Source organism: Falco peregrinus, chromosome Z, assembly GCF_023634155.1.
Source record: "Falco peregrinus isolate bFalPer1 chromosome Z, bFalPer1.pri, whole genome shotgun sequence".
NCBI lineage: Eukaryota > Metazoa > Chordata > Aves > Falconiformes > Falconidae > Falco > Falco peregrinus.
Window position 1 is genome coordinate 60,537,234 of NC_073739.1, and position 14,965 is coordinate 60,552,198.

A 14,965-nucleotide genomic window follows, 5' to 3' on the forward strand; every position below is an offset into this window, starting at 1 on the left:
GAGGCGCAGTCGTCAGCAATTTGTCCTTAAAAATAAGGAACTCTGATCATATGGTACCGGTTTTGTCCAGGTTATAATAACAGCCTATTCAGCGGTTGTTTTTTTTTTACTGTGGATTTTTAAAGGCATCTAGTTGTCAGCCGTTTCATTTCAGTGTTCGTGCAGACACACCACTGCACATCTAAGTACTATGTCAAGTAAAATGTTTCCATCCTTCCCACACAAGCCCAAAATATCACACGATGACTTCAAAAAAACCCTGCACTGACCACCCTTACTCAGGTCCTCCATGCGCAAAGGGATGAGGAAAGCTTCATCTGTCCCGTCCCATTCCTGCCCCTGCCCCCACCATCCCCACTTTAAGGTCTCCATGAAATTTGTGGCAGAAAGTGTCACAATAAAAATCTATGACACTGATCTGAGATCGTTCTGCTCTGTTTAGAAGGAGCATGGGAGAAGCAGCACGTATTCATACTTCTCAGAAAAATGAACAACTGGCAAAGTTTGCATAGGAGTTTTTTTGCTTTATTTTGTTGTTTATTTGGGTTTTTTTAAATGGCTGCATTACATTTCTGCCTGTGAGAAGGTATTTAAGGTACATGTTCTTAAGGACACCTTTCTTCTCTTCCTCCATACTGGGAACAGCTAACCTATAGCCAGTCTGTCCACGTCCTTCACTTTGACCTGCTCATTGAGATGTGCGGAGGCAAGGGTGGCTCCTAACAGCTGTGGTCCCAAACATCGCTTTCTGTGAGAAGGATGAGCCAGCTTATGGCTTTTCCTAAGGCAGGCTGCAAGAAGGCTTAGGAGGTAAATAGGAGAGTAAACTTTCTTTGCAATGCCTTAGGGCCCAGTTGATCTCTCTGCTGTTGTGAGTCCAGAGCAAAGAAGGAAAAAAGGCCATCTGCATCTTTCCTCCCCCATCCAAAAGCTCTTCAGGAACTTTTTCCTCTTGGGTGCCTGAGTGGAATTCCTATTAGTGTAAATGAAAAGTAAATAGGTGCACTGAGAATGGATATATGCCTTGACTTGAAAAAGTGGGACTTCAATTTCTGTTTCTGAAAAGCAAAACTTCTTCCGAATCTTGTGTTTGAAACTTTATGTTTTACAAAATTTTTAGGAGAATGTGGCAGGTTCAAAGCCGGAAGTGTCAAAGTAAATACAGAAGGATGTCGTTTAAAGCCAGTATTTCCCTTGCATTAAGACTCCTATATCTTAATTGCCCATGAATCCCGATTTTTAATCATCCTTATAATTACATAAAAACAGTTAGTCTCCTGATGCATATTAGGAGCAAAATATGAAAGCTGAATGGAGCAGCAGAGATTCCTTGCTACTTCCCCTACCCCATTACTTGGCATTTGAACAAGTCACGGACAGTTCTGTAAAGCAAAATCTGTAATGTTGCCAGCTTCTCTGTATTCGATATGCTTAGAATTGTATTGATTTGTGTAAAGTCAGCAGGATACATATTTTAATGGTTGAGGTTTACTTGCAGATTCTATATAAAAATATTACACTCATATATTTCTGTAAGAAACTTCCTTACAAAATGTTATTGGCTTTATGAAAAGTTTCTTGAAAACACAATGCCCAATAACCAAGTTTTGGTTCTTACCCAAGACATTAACTTCCAGTAAATTAAGGTGGAGTTTGTACTTCAGAGAATACACAAAAGTGAAAAGGTAATAGCTGGTATTCCATTGTTGTTATTGAAAATTATGATTCAAAGGTCAAATAGCCCCTTCCAGACAGCAGATAAACATTATACTTTGTGAAAATCCCTTAAAGAAGGTTGAGCTTGAGCACAAAATCCCCTTCAGTCTGTAACATACTCCAATAATAAAACTCAGCATAGAAACGAAAACTGGAAAAACTGTAGTGACCTTTATGTGTTCTGGCTAAGTTCATCTAAACATGGACTTAAGCTTCTGTTTATATACACTGTGAACTGGTTCCCTGTTAGATTGTATTGTGCAGCATGCTCTGTTTGCCAAATACTTCTTCCATGTGCATTCTTGGTGAATAAGCATGGAAAATAAGCAGATGTAAGAGCAAGAACAGGATACGGCCCTCACAAATCTAACTAACAAGTAGTAGTGCTACAAGTGCTACAAACAAGATCCTCTTCCCATAGACTCAATTGGCATCAGTGCAAGAGAATCCTCTGTAGTTGAATCAAATGAAAAATGGTAACTTAAACTATCTAATAATATTTTTTAAAGAATAAAATTTTTCAAGAAAACTTTCTGTATGTTTTGATAAACTCAAATAAATTGCATAATAAATGGTTGCTAATAATTGATGTTCCCTTACATGAAAGCAAAACTTCACTGTAATTTTATCCCTTTTTTTTTTTCCGTCTGCTATAGTCACTAAATACTTTAATACGGCATTGTGATGATTTTGCAGACCTTCATGATGGTTTTGTGCCAGGCATTTAGGCCTGTGTTTTCAAAGAATGCTCTTTGGTGATGAGGGCTTCTCCTTAACAGATATCAGAGCAGCATCAGTGCTGTTGTAGGTCCACATATCAGCCTCTGCTGCACCTGTGCTACCTCCATTGTTTAGGCTGGGGATGAGTTCTGGACGCAGACTCCTTTCTAGGGAGCTTGTGGCACTGTAAGTCCTTCCTTCTTTTGCTCCACATACTTGCCTCCTGCCCTACCCCTACCCCCATTCAGCCTCCCTCTTTCTCCCTGCTTCATAGCACTCTGTTCTGCTTCTCTGTTTTTCTCACTCCGCTGTGCAGCTATCTGCCAGCCCACTGACACCATGACACCCTGTCACTTCCACTGCAAGGGCAAAGATGGTGGGAGTGAGGCTGAGGCATTTCTTATTGTAGGGAGATGTATACAGAAGAGCAGTGGGGCGAGGAGGAGGAGTAGCACTGTGCTGGGACACATTGCATAAGGGGTAGCAGCCTCCAGCCTGGTGGTGGGCAGAGGAAGAAATGAGCACCTGAATAAGCAAGGAAGTAGGGTGTGTTACAGGGGATATACCACCTGGGGAGGGCAACTAAAGGGCACGTGCATGCAGGCTAGCTGAGGGTATTTGAAAAGCCCACTGCTCCGGGATTGGAGAGGAGCCCATGGCCGCGCCCTGTGGGGTGGCAGAGCGGCTTGGGCAGACGCTTTGCAGCGTGCTCCTTTGCAGTGTGCTCTGTAGGGTGCTGTGTCTTGCCTCGCACACAAAGAGGCCCCCTGGGGCTGCTCTCTGGTGCTTGTTAGCTGTATATGCCAAACCTGATGTGGCTGAATATTAATCCATACTACTTTTCACACTTAACATAAAATTTCCCTGTTATTGTTGCTCTTCTTTTTATGATGTAAATAGTATCAGTCAACTCCAGCTATTCCAACTGGGTAGCAAGCTGTGAGGGGCCCACCACAGCTTCCTGGCTTTCTTCTGATGTGACAGAGGTTAGTCTGCAGGGCTGAGGCACACAGAGGGGCACAGGACAGAGGGCCATGCAGCAGGTTGGAAAGCCCACCACGTGCTGTCAACTCCTGGGTGGAAGAAGCACCTTGCAGCTCTTCTGCTGCCACAGGGTCCAGTGGAAGACCCCTTCCCTTGTGAGCCAGAAGGGGGGGGGGGGGCGGGGGGTTGCTACCTGATGGTGGTTTGACATGGGCATGGATGAAACTGCTTGCACAGCTGCTTAGCCCCAAAGGGGCTTGCTCACTAGCTCCCTTTCTCCTGTGCTTTCTTAACACTAGCAATGTAGAAACAAGAAGTTTCTGGAAGAGAAACAATGGGATAATGACATCCTGGTGGCACACACAATACTGGAAATCGTGGTAGTTGAAAGCAGAAGTTTTTTTAAAAACTGACTTTGGTTAAGTCATCAGGTTTCAGGGTTTTTAAGACTTTTTCAGTAGCCTCAATCCGGTCAGTTTGAGCTCTCCCAATGCTCCTGAGCTCTCTAAATGAAATCGAGGAGCTACCTTCCTCACTTTGCCAGTCAGTGTCTTCTAGAAACCCAGTTTGGCCCAGTCTGCAACCTGCACAACCCCTTTTGGTGACACTCTTCAGTTAGAAGTGGACGAGCTAAATTCCTACCAAGGCCAAGCCTAGACACCAGAGAATCCCCATACCTCTAGAACTCAATGCCATTCAACAAGATTCCGTTTCCAGAGCTCCTCAGAGGGCAAGACCCCCCTGCCGGGATCCCGGCAGGTGTTGATTTTGCTGGACCTCGGCAAGGTCCCCGGCTCTGCTGCGCCCCCCGCCCACAGCTCCCGGCGCGGGCCCCGACGGGTCGGTCCCGCCTGGCCCACCCCGCGGCCCGGCCGCCCCCCGCCGCGGCCCCCCGCCCCCAGGGCCCGGGGCAGCCCCGGCCAATGGCCTGCGCCTGCCGCCGTCCCTCCCCGGTCCCGGGGCCACCCCGTTAAACGGCGGGACTCGGAGCGGAGCGGCGCGCTGTCCGCCGCCGCTCAGCCGCTGCCTACCCGCCGCCGCCATGGGGTGCGAGCGCCGCGCCGCCCTGTTGCTCCTGCCGCTCGCCCTGCAGCTGTGCCCGGGCCGTGCCGCGCCGCCCGCCCCCCGAGGTAAGGACCCCCGCCGCCCCCGCTTCCCTTGGCTTAGCAAGCCGGCCTTTCCCCTCCTTCATTCGAGACGGCTTTGGGCGCGCAGCGCCCCGTCCCCTCGGCCGGGGACCGTGTGCTGGCGGGGGGCGGGCCGCGGGGTCGCCCGCTCCGCAGGTGCGAGGGGAGCGAAGCGGGCGGGGTGCGGGGTGCGGGGGGCGCCCCCCAGCCGCCCCGCCGTCGGGCAGCCCCGGCCCCGCGGCCGCCCCCAGCCGTGCTGTGCCCCGCCGGGCTGGCGGCGGGGGCCGGCGGAGGTGGCGGTGGCAGCCGCGCCGTCCCCGCTGCAGTAGGCGAGGGGCGGTCCGGCTTCACGGGGGCGCGGGTAGGTGTGCTGGGCGTCTGCGGAGCGCTTGTGCAGTTGCAGGCTCTTGTAAATGAGAAGTGAATTGCTACGCTGTGAAAGAAAAGTCGTTGGGAAAACGGTACCTCATGAAGTTCATAGGAAAACGCGTACCTTGTGAATGCAGCGTTACTTGGGCGCTGTTACGCACAGTGTCCGGAGCCGCTTTAGAGCATGCATGAAGTGAGCGGTGCCGCTCTCCGGGAGCAGCTTGGGGCTGGAACCAGCTCAGCTGTCGAGTGCAGTTAATTACGTTAGTTCATTACAGAGTGAGTAATTTAGAGTCATTGAATCTTTTAGGTTGGAAAAGACCCTTAAGATCATCAAGTCCAACCGTTAACCTAACACTGCCAAGTTCAGCATGTCCTGAAGTGCCACATCTACATGTCCTTTAACCACCAGGGATGGTGACTCAACCATCCGATTCCCGACCACTTCATTGAAGAAATTTTTTCTAATATCCAATCTAAACCTCCCCTGGCACAACTGGAGGCTGTTTCCTCTTGTTCCTCTTGTTTCCTCTTGTTGCTTCTTACCTGGGAGAAGAGACTGACCCCCATCTGCCTACAGCCTCCTGTCAGGCAGTTGTAGGGAGCAATAAGGTCCCCCCAGAGCGTCCTCCTCTCCAGGCTGAACAGCCCCAGTTCCCTCAGCTGTTCTTCATAAAACTTGTGCTCCAGACCCTTCACCAGCTCCATTGCCCTTCTCTGGACACACTCCAGCACCTCAGTGTCTTTATTGTAGTGAGGGACCCAAAACCTAACACAGTATTCAAGGTGCGGCCTCACCAGTGCCCAGTACAAGGGGATGATTGCTTGGTGCCGCTCCAGGAGCCTTAAAGCTGCTCCTGGTTCCTCTACATTTTTAATCCCATCTGTTGTCTCACAGGTTGATGTTTGACATTTTAATTGGTTATTCCTTAGCTAAGTGAAGCAGATCTAAAAGACAGCAAATCAGATTAATTTAGCTACATTTCCAAAAACCTGTATTGAAGTCCTTCTTGATGTAAAAACATTTCAGCAAATTGGCATATTAGAGAAGTGGGGTATTGCCATATTTTAAAAAATAGAGGCAGATTTCCAGCTTGCTGGGGGCAGTGGCCAGTGAAATACCCCACTCTCAACATGTGAAGTTTTCACCTTCTTACAGTAAATCAGAGATTACTGCAGTGGGGCTAGGGTTTCACTGCAGGTGTCTAAGCCATCATTAATTACCTTGAAAGTGCCCAACAGGAGTGGAGCAGTGTATACATTTACAGCTATTGTGGTTAGCTGTGACCAGAGAATAGCCTTGGAGGGTCTCGAAAAGCTGGTGTGTTACAGCAGCAGAATTCAGGGAAAGAAACTGTCTTTTATTTTGAGCTACATCCTTTTCTGTGCCACTAATTTCACTTCCCCATACCACCTCCTCTTAGGGTTTCCTGTTGTGTCTTCTAGCTCCCATCTGAACAGCCAGCCTTCCCCAGAGAGTGGTTTGCCACTGTCTCAAGGTGTAGCTGGCCCTTTCTTAGCATTTTTGTAATGCTAAGGTCCCTTCTAAAAACCACAGAAAGCAGGGAGGGGAGAGAATTCCTGGTCTGTCCCATGAGTGGGCTTGGTTTGACCCAGTGGGTATGTATGCTCGCATTCAGACACATGCCCCAGTCCTCACTCTCACTGCACGGATTGAAAGCAGCTGCTTGTGCTTTTTGGCTTCAGCAGTCCTTTTCTATCCATTTGTTTTCAAGTCTGCCTTTCTGGGGAGAGGAACAAAAGTAGGAGATTCTTCTGAAACCTGAAATCCTTGTGGGTCTTTTTTGTCTTGCTCCTTCCAAACAAGCAATTTCTCTCTAAGGTCTAAAAGCTGTCTCTCTCTGCCAGCGCTACTAAGGATGTAAAATGAATTTTCATAACCTGATTGCTCTTCTGCAAGCCACTGTTTGCTAGCATGTGTGTAATCCATGCTAAAGGGTGGATCCAGTCATGTATTGTATCTACATGCTGCTCAGCAAAGATATCCAAAGAGAGGGTTTGAAAACATGGTGCTGAAGGATCTAGCTGGTGCCAAAGGATCTGGTTGAGGCAGTGTGCTTTATAGAACACAACTGCCAAACCAATTTGAGCATTCACTTAAATATGCAAATTTCAAAATTTTTAAGAAATGTTTTCTGTAAGGTTAGACAGAGGTTTGCCAGTGTTTAGTCATTATTTTTATAGTATTTCTCCTGTATTTCTGAGCGTTTGACTCTAGCAGAGATTAATTAGTCTTACAGGAATTGATATAAAATCAGACAATAGACCTAGAAGGACTGGACAAAATGTACAGCTGTATGTTCTGCTGTCAGAGACTTAAGTGCTGTATTGCAGTGCTCCAGCTGAGAAGACAGCTGTATTTTATGCATTATTATTACCAGCAAAATGCTGCTGTACAGGGCAGTGAGTCACATTTCAGTCTCTTGCTTGAGCAATTGCTTTGCTCCCTGTGCACTAAATGTGCTAGGTACCCAGCCTTTTGCTTCTGCTGTCTGGGTCACTGGTTTCAGTGGTAGCAGTGGTTGTCCTGGGGTGCTGTAAATCTGAACTGAATGAAAGAGAAGTCCTTTGACCAGGTCCATCTCAGATATGTGTTTCTTAGCTGTATTATAAGTGCATGCAAATCAAGGGCCTAATTCTTTTCATGTGGCTGCTGAAAACTCTCAGTGGAGTTGTGGAATCCTTGCACCCAATACAAGTATAGACTTAAGCAATGATTTGTATTTGAACGGTTTCATGAGATGAAGGGAAAAATCTCTTAATTTTTCTTTTTTGGAAATGACATGAGTGTCTAGATGAATAGATGCTCCAGAATGAACAATGGAAGCAGCACAAACCCAGGCTCCAATGTAAGGGAACAGGGTTTCCCACGTGGCTGTGGATAGGTCTGTGTGCCCCTGTGACTGTCCTCTGAGTGCTCTTCAGTATCCTCCTGCTTGTAGCGTGTGGGAGCACTGGATCAGTAGGATGGCCCTGTCTCCTTAATCGGCAATGTCAGCTTTGGGGTCATGCTGGGTAGAAAAGACCCATATGTAAAGGTCCACTTTTTTTTGGCCCTGAGAAACTAAATGCAGTGGTACAACCAGGGGCTTGAATCAAGGTAATGTGCAAGGTGCTGTCATGTGCCTTTGCTGTCTGCCTGGTGTTAAGGCTTCTCTCTGGTGGCAGCTCTACAGCATTGTGCTGATATGGGAGAAAAATATGACCCTGCTATGGTAGGCTTATGGACTGGCAGTGGTATGCAATGGCTAAATATGCCCTTATGCTTAAATAACACTTGTGCATTGTCATTTATCAAACTTTATTGGAAGGGTATGATGTATGTACTGCTTTAATAGCAGTGGGTTGAAATATGAGATTATCTGGAAGCCTAGTGGGGTAGTTTTTTGAGTTTGGAGACATCATGGATTTAGGAACATTGAGGAAAAGCCCAGTTTGTTGTTTCAGTGCCATAAAGGGGGTAGCTCACATACATGCAAGTATAATGTTTGCTCTTTGCTGATGCATTGTGCAAAATTTGAAACAGCTTTCACTGTGCCTTCAGGGTTATTTTTTTTTTTTTTCAGGTCTGTCTTTCTCTTTTTATTTGTACCAGAAGGGGAAGATGAGTCTTATTCATATAATATATCTTCTGAGAAACCAGTGAAGTGAGAAGGAGGTTAGGAACATCATATTGCTTACCTGGCTTTTTAGCATTTTAATTGGTGCTCTGCAAATGCCATGATTCTTAGGATAAGTACACTTATCTGTCTGGAAATCTGTCTGAAATTTTTCATGCTGGATCCTGAGTCTAATTGAAATGTGGACACAAGCACTTGAATTCATGAAAGCAGAAGTAGGTTAGAAAGCTTTCCTTTGAGGTGCGTCTTCAGAAGTGAAAAATTTTAGAGATCTAAGTGAAAATATTTTGAGTACTTCAATTTGAAGACTAGGTATTTCTGTTAGTAACTTAAAAAAAAAAAGTTGCTAAAAGTTGATCAGTTGCAACAAAATCTATATGATATTTTGATAGAGTCATGGAATAGTTCTGATTGGAAGGGTCCTTTAAATATCACCTAGTCCAACCCACTTGCCATAGATAGGGACATCTTTCACTGCTTCAAGTTCCTTAAGGTGTCCCTACCAATGCCGGAGGGTTGGACTAGATGATCTTTAAAGGTTATCATATTATTAATTTCTGATTTCATATTATTTTTGGGGGGTAGGACAATTTGGGTTCATTTTAAAGTATCTGTGTGGAAATAGTGAAGAGTGTACAGTCTCCCATGGGTGGCTTCAGACTACATTCTTCTTTGGTCATTATTAAATTGCAGTTGAAACTTCCTTATTTTTCAGTTTTTGATCTTCTTCCATATTCCAACAAGAGAGTGGTAATGAGCTTCTTGCAACAGGCACTTGGTGATCCTACGCTGAATGAAGTGTACTTGCTCTTGACATTCAAACTGCAGCCAAAGAGCACAGCCACCATATTTGGCCTGTATTCGTCAGCTGACAACAGCAAGTATTTTGAATTTACGGTAATGGGACGGATGAATAAAGGTGAGTTGTTTGGAGTATGTAGGGGAAAACTAGTGTTGGATCTGTAGTTACTGGTGTGTCACAGATGGATGTTGAAAACCGTGTGATTAACCTTTGTGCTTGAGTCATTCCTGTTGCATGCTGTCACCACTGAGACCCCCCACCCCACCCCTCAAAAAATAGAAGTGTTGGTTACATACCCCCTCACTCCCCTTCTCTCTCCATACTCTTACGGGATGCTGCTTGCTGCTGGCCAGGGGAAACTGACCTGACAGCTGGTACCCCCACTCTGCTGTGGCACTTGCTCTGAGCAAGGCTAAGAAAGGAGAAAAAAGGTGGAGTATGGAAAAAGGAATCAATTTGGTCGTGTGTCCCCCCCCCCTCCCTTGGGACAATCGCTGGTTCTTATTACTCAGGAATGTGAGGGACTCACGCACATACTGCCTCATGCATATGAAAGGCAGGTTCTTGTTCTGCTGACCCTGGAGGTTAGATGTGACTATGCAAGACAAACATTCCTAGCATTTACAGGATCTTCTGTGCAAATTAAAGTGTTTGTTCTCCATTTATTGAAATTAGTTAAGCAGGAGTCAGAGTAGGAACTTCACCAGACTTTTAGAGATTGAGAGCTTTCATTGCTTTCTAGACCACATCCAGGATACACTGCAAGTTTAAGGTTCAGTAAAAAAATGTTGATTTATGTAAATTATTGCTGCTTCTTGACTTCACCACTGCTATGATAATTTGCTGCTGCAAATGTGGTAGTTGGGCAGCTGAGTCCAATATATTGAGAAAATCTACTAGGACAGAGAGCTGTGTTCCAAATGGTTTGCTCATGTTCTGGCTTGTTGTGGTATACCCGACAGTAAAATATTCATAACACCTAAATGCTTTTAAAGCACAGGTATTAATTACTGGGCAATTGCTCAACTTGTTTTGGTTACACCAACGTACTTTTGGAGGAAAATAGCATCCATGGGTTTCTTAGCCTTTTTGAATGGTTCCTTTATGGAACAAACAGCAGTAAGTGCATAAAAGTGATGTAATTTAACAATCCTGTGAAGCAGTATATATTACTGACAGAATTAGTAGTTTCACTGAAAATCTGTTCCTTGAACGATACAGGTGAAGCATTTACTCTCATGGACATCAGTGCAGAATATCCTAGCAGCAAACATATAATGCAGGGGATTGGATGGGTTAAATCTTATTCAGGAGGTGGAGGCGTTGGTTCAGGAAAATCTCCCTTTGAAAGTCTACTCTAGTTCACCAGATGGATGTTTGGCTTTGGCTGAGGAAGGAATACTTGATCCTTCTTCCAAGCCAGAATGTGCTTTGTCCTGAAACCATTCTGGCAGGGTCCATTCCGGGCCGTGCCATCATCTATCTCCTCTTTCTTTCTCTAGCTTACTGCTGTGTTTGGTCATTCTGAATGCAGGGCCCAGATCCAAAGACCTTGCTTTCATATGACCAGGCGTGCACAATACTCACATAAGTAAAATGGTTTCAGTGTACTCAAGTCTTGCCAGATCTTTGAGTTTGCCAAGAAATACTACCTTTTAGCAAGTTACTGGTGACCTCATGCACCTTTGCGGAAATCTCTGCTCTGGCAGTGTTTTGACATAGACAGCAGTGAAAACATTCCTGATATTAATCACAGCTGCTGAGACTTTAGCAGAGGCATAGACTTTAAAGATGGAGAGATACCCTGCCCTGTTCCTGCTGCTATAAATCTGGATTCTTTCAACCAATAGGCTGAATGGTTGGAAATGGTTTCCAACTGGAAAAATGGTCGTTCACATCTACCCAGTAACTCAGAAGGTCACCAACAAACAGAGATATCACAGCATCAAAGAGGATACGTTAATAGGGGAGAGACGGGAAGATAATTTGTTAAATGAATAGAAATTGAATGAGTTCAGTAGGTTTTATTAGCTCTGAAGCGAAAAAGAGTTTTCCCCTCCACTATACCCACAATTTCTAGTTGACCTTATTGTGTTTCTTGAAGTTCAGACTATTTGGGAACTCGCACCTGATGCAACAGTACCAGTCCTCTGTGAACTTCAAACAAATGTTCACAAGAGCCAGCACTTAACTGTTTAGGCTCCCAGCATCTGTGCATTTTCACTCCTCAATGCATGTAACTGTTATCATGAGGAAATAAGGGACATGAAGGCTAGTGATTAGTGGGATCCTTGAAACAAGGTGTGTGGTATTGTAGCATATTTACATGCTGTCTAGATGCACTCAGCTCATTGCTTCTGCAGATATGCATTTGGAGAGCCAGGGGGAGATTTTGTGGAGAGAACTAGCTAGCTGGTCAAAGAGATTTAGCTTGCAGATCCTAGCTCAGCCATGCAATTTCCTTAGGAAAGAGACATTTTTTCACTATTATGCAGTGCGTAAGAGTTTTTGTTTGTCTGCTGTTGTGGTTTTTGATGGTGCTTTTTACTTCTTAAAACGAGAATTTGTTGTGTGAATTATCAAGTCATTCACTAATGCCTTAAAAAAGGGTTAAGAAGGGCTTAGTCATCTTGAGGGGTGGAGTATGTCTTTTCTGCATTCTGTTTTGGTTTTACTTGCTTTTTGTTACAGAGAAATGCAGGTTATTGGCTTTGAATCATACTTCCTTTGGTTTCTCTAAGGATACATTTGGATACACTGTCAGATAGCTTTACTGAATGCGATACGTATCACTAAAACTGGTTTTTTTAGCTGTGCATTTCTGCTACAGTGTATTTCTAGGTCTATCAGATACCTACCTGCCAAGTGCTGACTGCAGGCTGTGTGCTATACCCTTTGCCACTTGCATTTTGGTGCGTTAAGCGTTGTGAGGTGGTGTTGGTTAAGCCAGTTAGAGAGGCCTGGATGAAGCAGTGGAAAAAGCTGTGCAGGCAGCAATGCTTTACAAATGGGGAGTTATGCAAGAGTCCTGGTAATCCTATTCTGAGAATCAGTATCCCATTCATTATTACCCTTTTTATCTGCATATGGGATGCATTTACAAAAGCTGACATGGAAAAATACCAGAGCAATTGCAGATTTCCACAGGATCTTCCCTGATCAGTTTTGGGTTATCTGCTGCCCTCTAATAGCCCTTCTCTGTGTTTTGTACTAGTGGTGCTGCGCTATCTGAAGAGTGATGGGAGGCTGAATTCTGTGATCTTTAGCAACATCCAGCTGGCTGATGGGAAACCCCATGCTGTCATCTTGTGGCTAAGTGGCCTGCAGCAGGGATCGAGCACAGTAGAGTTGTATGTGGACTGCCTGCAAGTAGGTGCCATTCAGGACCTGCCAAGAGCATTTTCAGTGCTGTCTCAGAGGTCGGTGGCAGTAGAGTTGCACACTTTCCAGGGGAAGCCACAGGTAAGTGGGAAAACTGGGAGCAGGCTGAGCACTAAGAGGGATCACCAGAGATCCTCTGGATCACTGAATCCAGACCTCAGCCCTCACAGCAGCCAAGCTCTGTACAATGATACTTTAGTAATACTTGAGTATTAACTTGTGAAATAAATGTAAATATAAGTTCCCTATGAGCCAAACAGGTGAAATCTTAGCTTCATTGAACACAGCAGTAGTTACACTATTAATTTTAAACACAATTTCCTGCCTCCCTCGCTTCAGTCTAGATTTTTCTTGGGGAATGAACTTTTTGCAAGGACTTAGCTGATGCATTAAGGGCAGCTCTTCATCAGCTTCTTACAGCTGTTTGCTGTGAGCAACCCTTGACTGTGTGTGTGGCTTTCCTCTTCATGATAAGCCACATGGACTAAAAAGACAAAAGCAGGGGGACACTCATGTGGTATGAGAGTCCAACCCCTGTCTGTTTGACTACAATAGCTTTTCTTCCTCTGCCTGCCAGCCAGAGGTTGACATGGCTTCCTGTCACCTCTGCATCAGCACCCACAGCTGCTGCTTCCACAGGCATCTTCTGTCATCATTAATGCAAAATATGCATTAGAAGATCCAGAGGTTATTCTGCATCCATCTTGCCCCCTTGCTTTGTTTCATTGCAGGCTTGAAAATGAGCCTGTTTGTATGGAGAGCCACTAAGGGGCCCACATTCCTGACATGAATGTAAACGTGTTTGAGGGGGGAAAAAAGTCTGCTCTAGATTCAGTTCCACAACAAAAAAATCATTCTTATATGCCACGGATATAAAAATATGTGAAATTCCTGGTATATGAGATCATATGAATCGGAATAATAGAAGTTCAAAATAAAACCAGAACTATGTGAACATATGCAAGGCAAAGAATAGGGATTTTATTACAGTTCACATGGTGATGGGTGGTCCTGAAGGGGACAGTGCAGGAGTCCTGCATGCTTAGGAAATGGACAACCTCTGTAAAAAAATTAATTTACTTTGCCTGATGTTTCACATTTTTTCTATTGTTGTACCAGAATTGCTAGCTCTGTTTTTCTTGTGAGTCCAGGATACACTAGATGAGCTGAAGCTGGTAACTGGAGGAACACTTGCCCAAGTGGGGAACCTGCAGGATTGTTTTCTTCAACAAATTGAACCTGTTGCTCAGTACACTGGTAAGGCCTGCAGCTGGGAATTACAATTGTTCCTTAGGATACCTATGCAAGGAAGTTAATGTGAAGAAGCTCTATAGACAAGTAATAACAATGGTTTGACTGAATTACAGCCATAATTTCCTGTAAATGTTTTAGAAATAGCTCAGTTTAGAGACAAAACAGTCACTGCTGCTGGTGACAAAGCAATGCGTTGTCCTAGAGAAGAAGGAGCTGTAATGATTAAATGAGGTTTTTTAGCTTGATTTGGAGGACAGAACATTTGTGATCCTGATCTGATTGTGTCAATAATATTTTAAATATCCAAATTGCAGACAGAAGTAGTCCTAAGTGTGATACGCTGCAACAGGCTTTATGAAACTAGGTGGATGGATAGAGTAGCAAGACCTATTCATGTACTTTTCCATGTGGCCAGTATTCATCTTTTGTTGGTCACCAGAGTGTGCCAGAGAGGGGAGGAACAATGTATGAAGACGGACACAGGAGACTGCGGAGCATGTTGGTGCTCAGCTACAAAGCCTGCAGGTTCACATGGAAAAAGCTGTTGCAAAGCACCCACTAGTCCTGCCACAAGTTAGCCAAGGTTTTTGTCATGTGTTGGACTGGAAATCTGCTCCAAAACCAATTTCCTTCCTGCCTGTGCTGAGCATTGTGGGGACTGAGCTGGGAATAAGAAGGAAAGGAAGGAGCTGAGGCTGCTGGTTTTCTGCAGGTCCCCATAGGCTGGGTGAAATTAGCTGTGCTGGGTGGGGGTGCTCTCTAACCTCTTGACACAGCAGACCTGGGCTAGAATGCCCCATCTGTACCCCTTTCCTAGTCCCTTTTGATCTGCCTTTCTTCTGCCTGTGTGAGGGAGACAGATGGGTTCACACCATGCACGACAACCATGGGGAAAAAAAACAAGTGAGTTTGAGGTTTGAAATGGGATCCATGAGAAGAAGTTCTCTCTCACACCCTTTCCTGTCCAGCCC

General features: G+C 45.1%; 1 protein-coding gene and 1 long non-coding RNA gene across 2 annotated transcripts in view; one reads left to right on the top strand and one right to left on the bottom strand.

Annotated features, from left to right (window-relative positions):
• Positions 1 to 509: 509 nt before the first annotated feature.
• LOC129782729 (uncharacterized) lies at positions 510 to 5,280 on the bottom strand. Its single transcript, XR_008744789.1, has 2 exons — positions 5,041 to 5,280; positions 510 to 973 (listed from the first exon to the last, which is right to left on the bottom strand). It is a non-coding gene; the product is annotated as an uncharacterized LOC129782729 (long non-coding RNA).
• Positions 4,406 to 14,965, top strand: part of THBS4 (thrombospondin 4) — a 45,624-nt gene continuing 35,064 nt past the window's right edge. The window contains exons 1-4 of the mRNA XM_055790922.1: positions 4,406 to 4,550; positions 9,273 to 9,476; positions 12,574 to 12,821; positions 13,892 to 13,997. Coding sequence (XP_055646897.1) covers positions 4,463 to 4,550; positions 9,273 to 9,476; positions 12,574 to 12,821; positions 13,892 to 13,997 — 646 coding nt within the window. The 5' untranslated portion in view covers positions 4,406 to 4,462. The remainder of the gene's footprint in view (positions 4,551 to 9,272; positions 9,477 to 12,573; positions 12,822 to 13,891; positions 13,998 to 14,965) is intronic.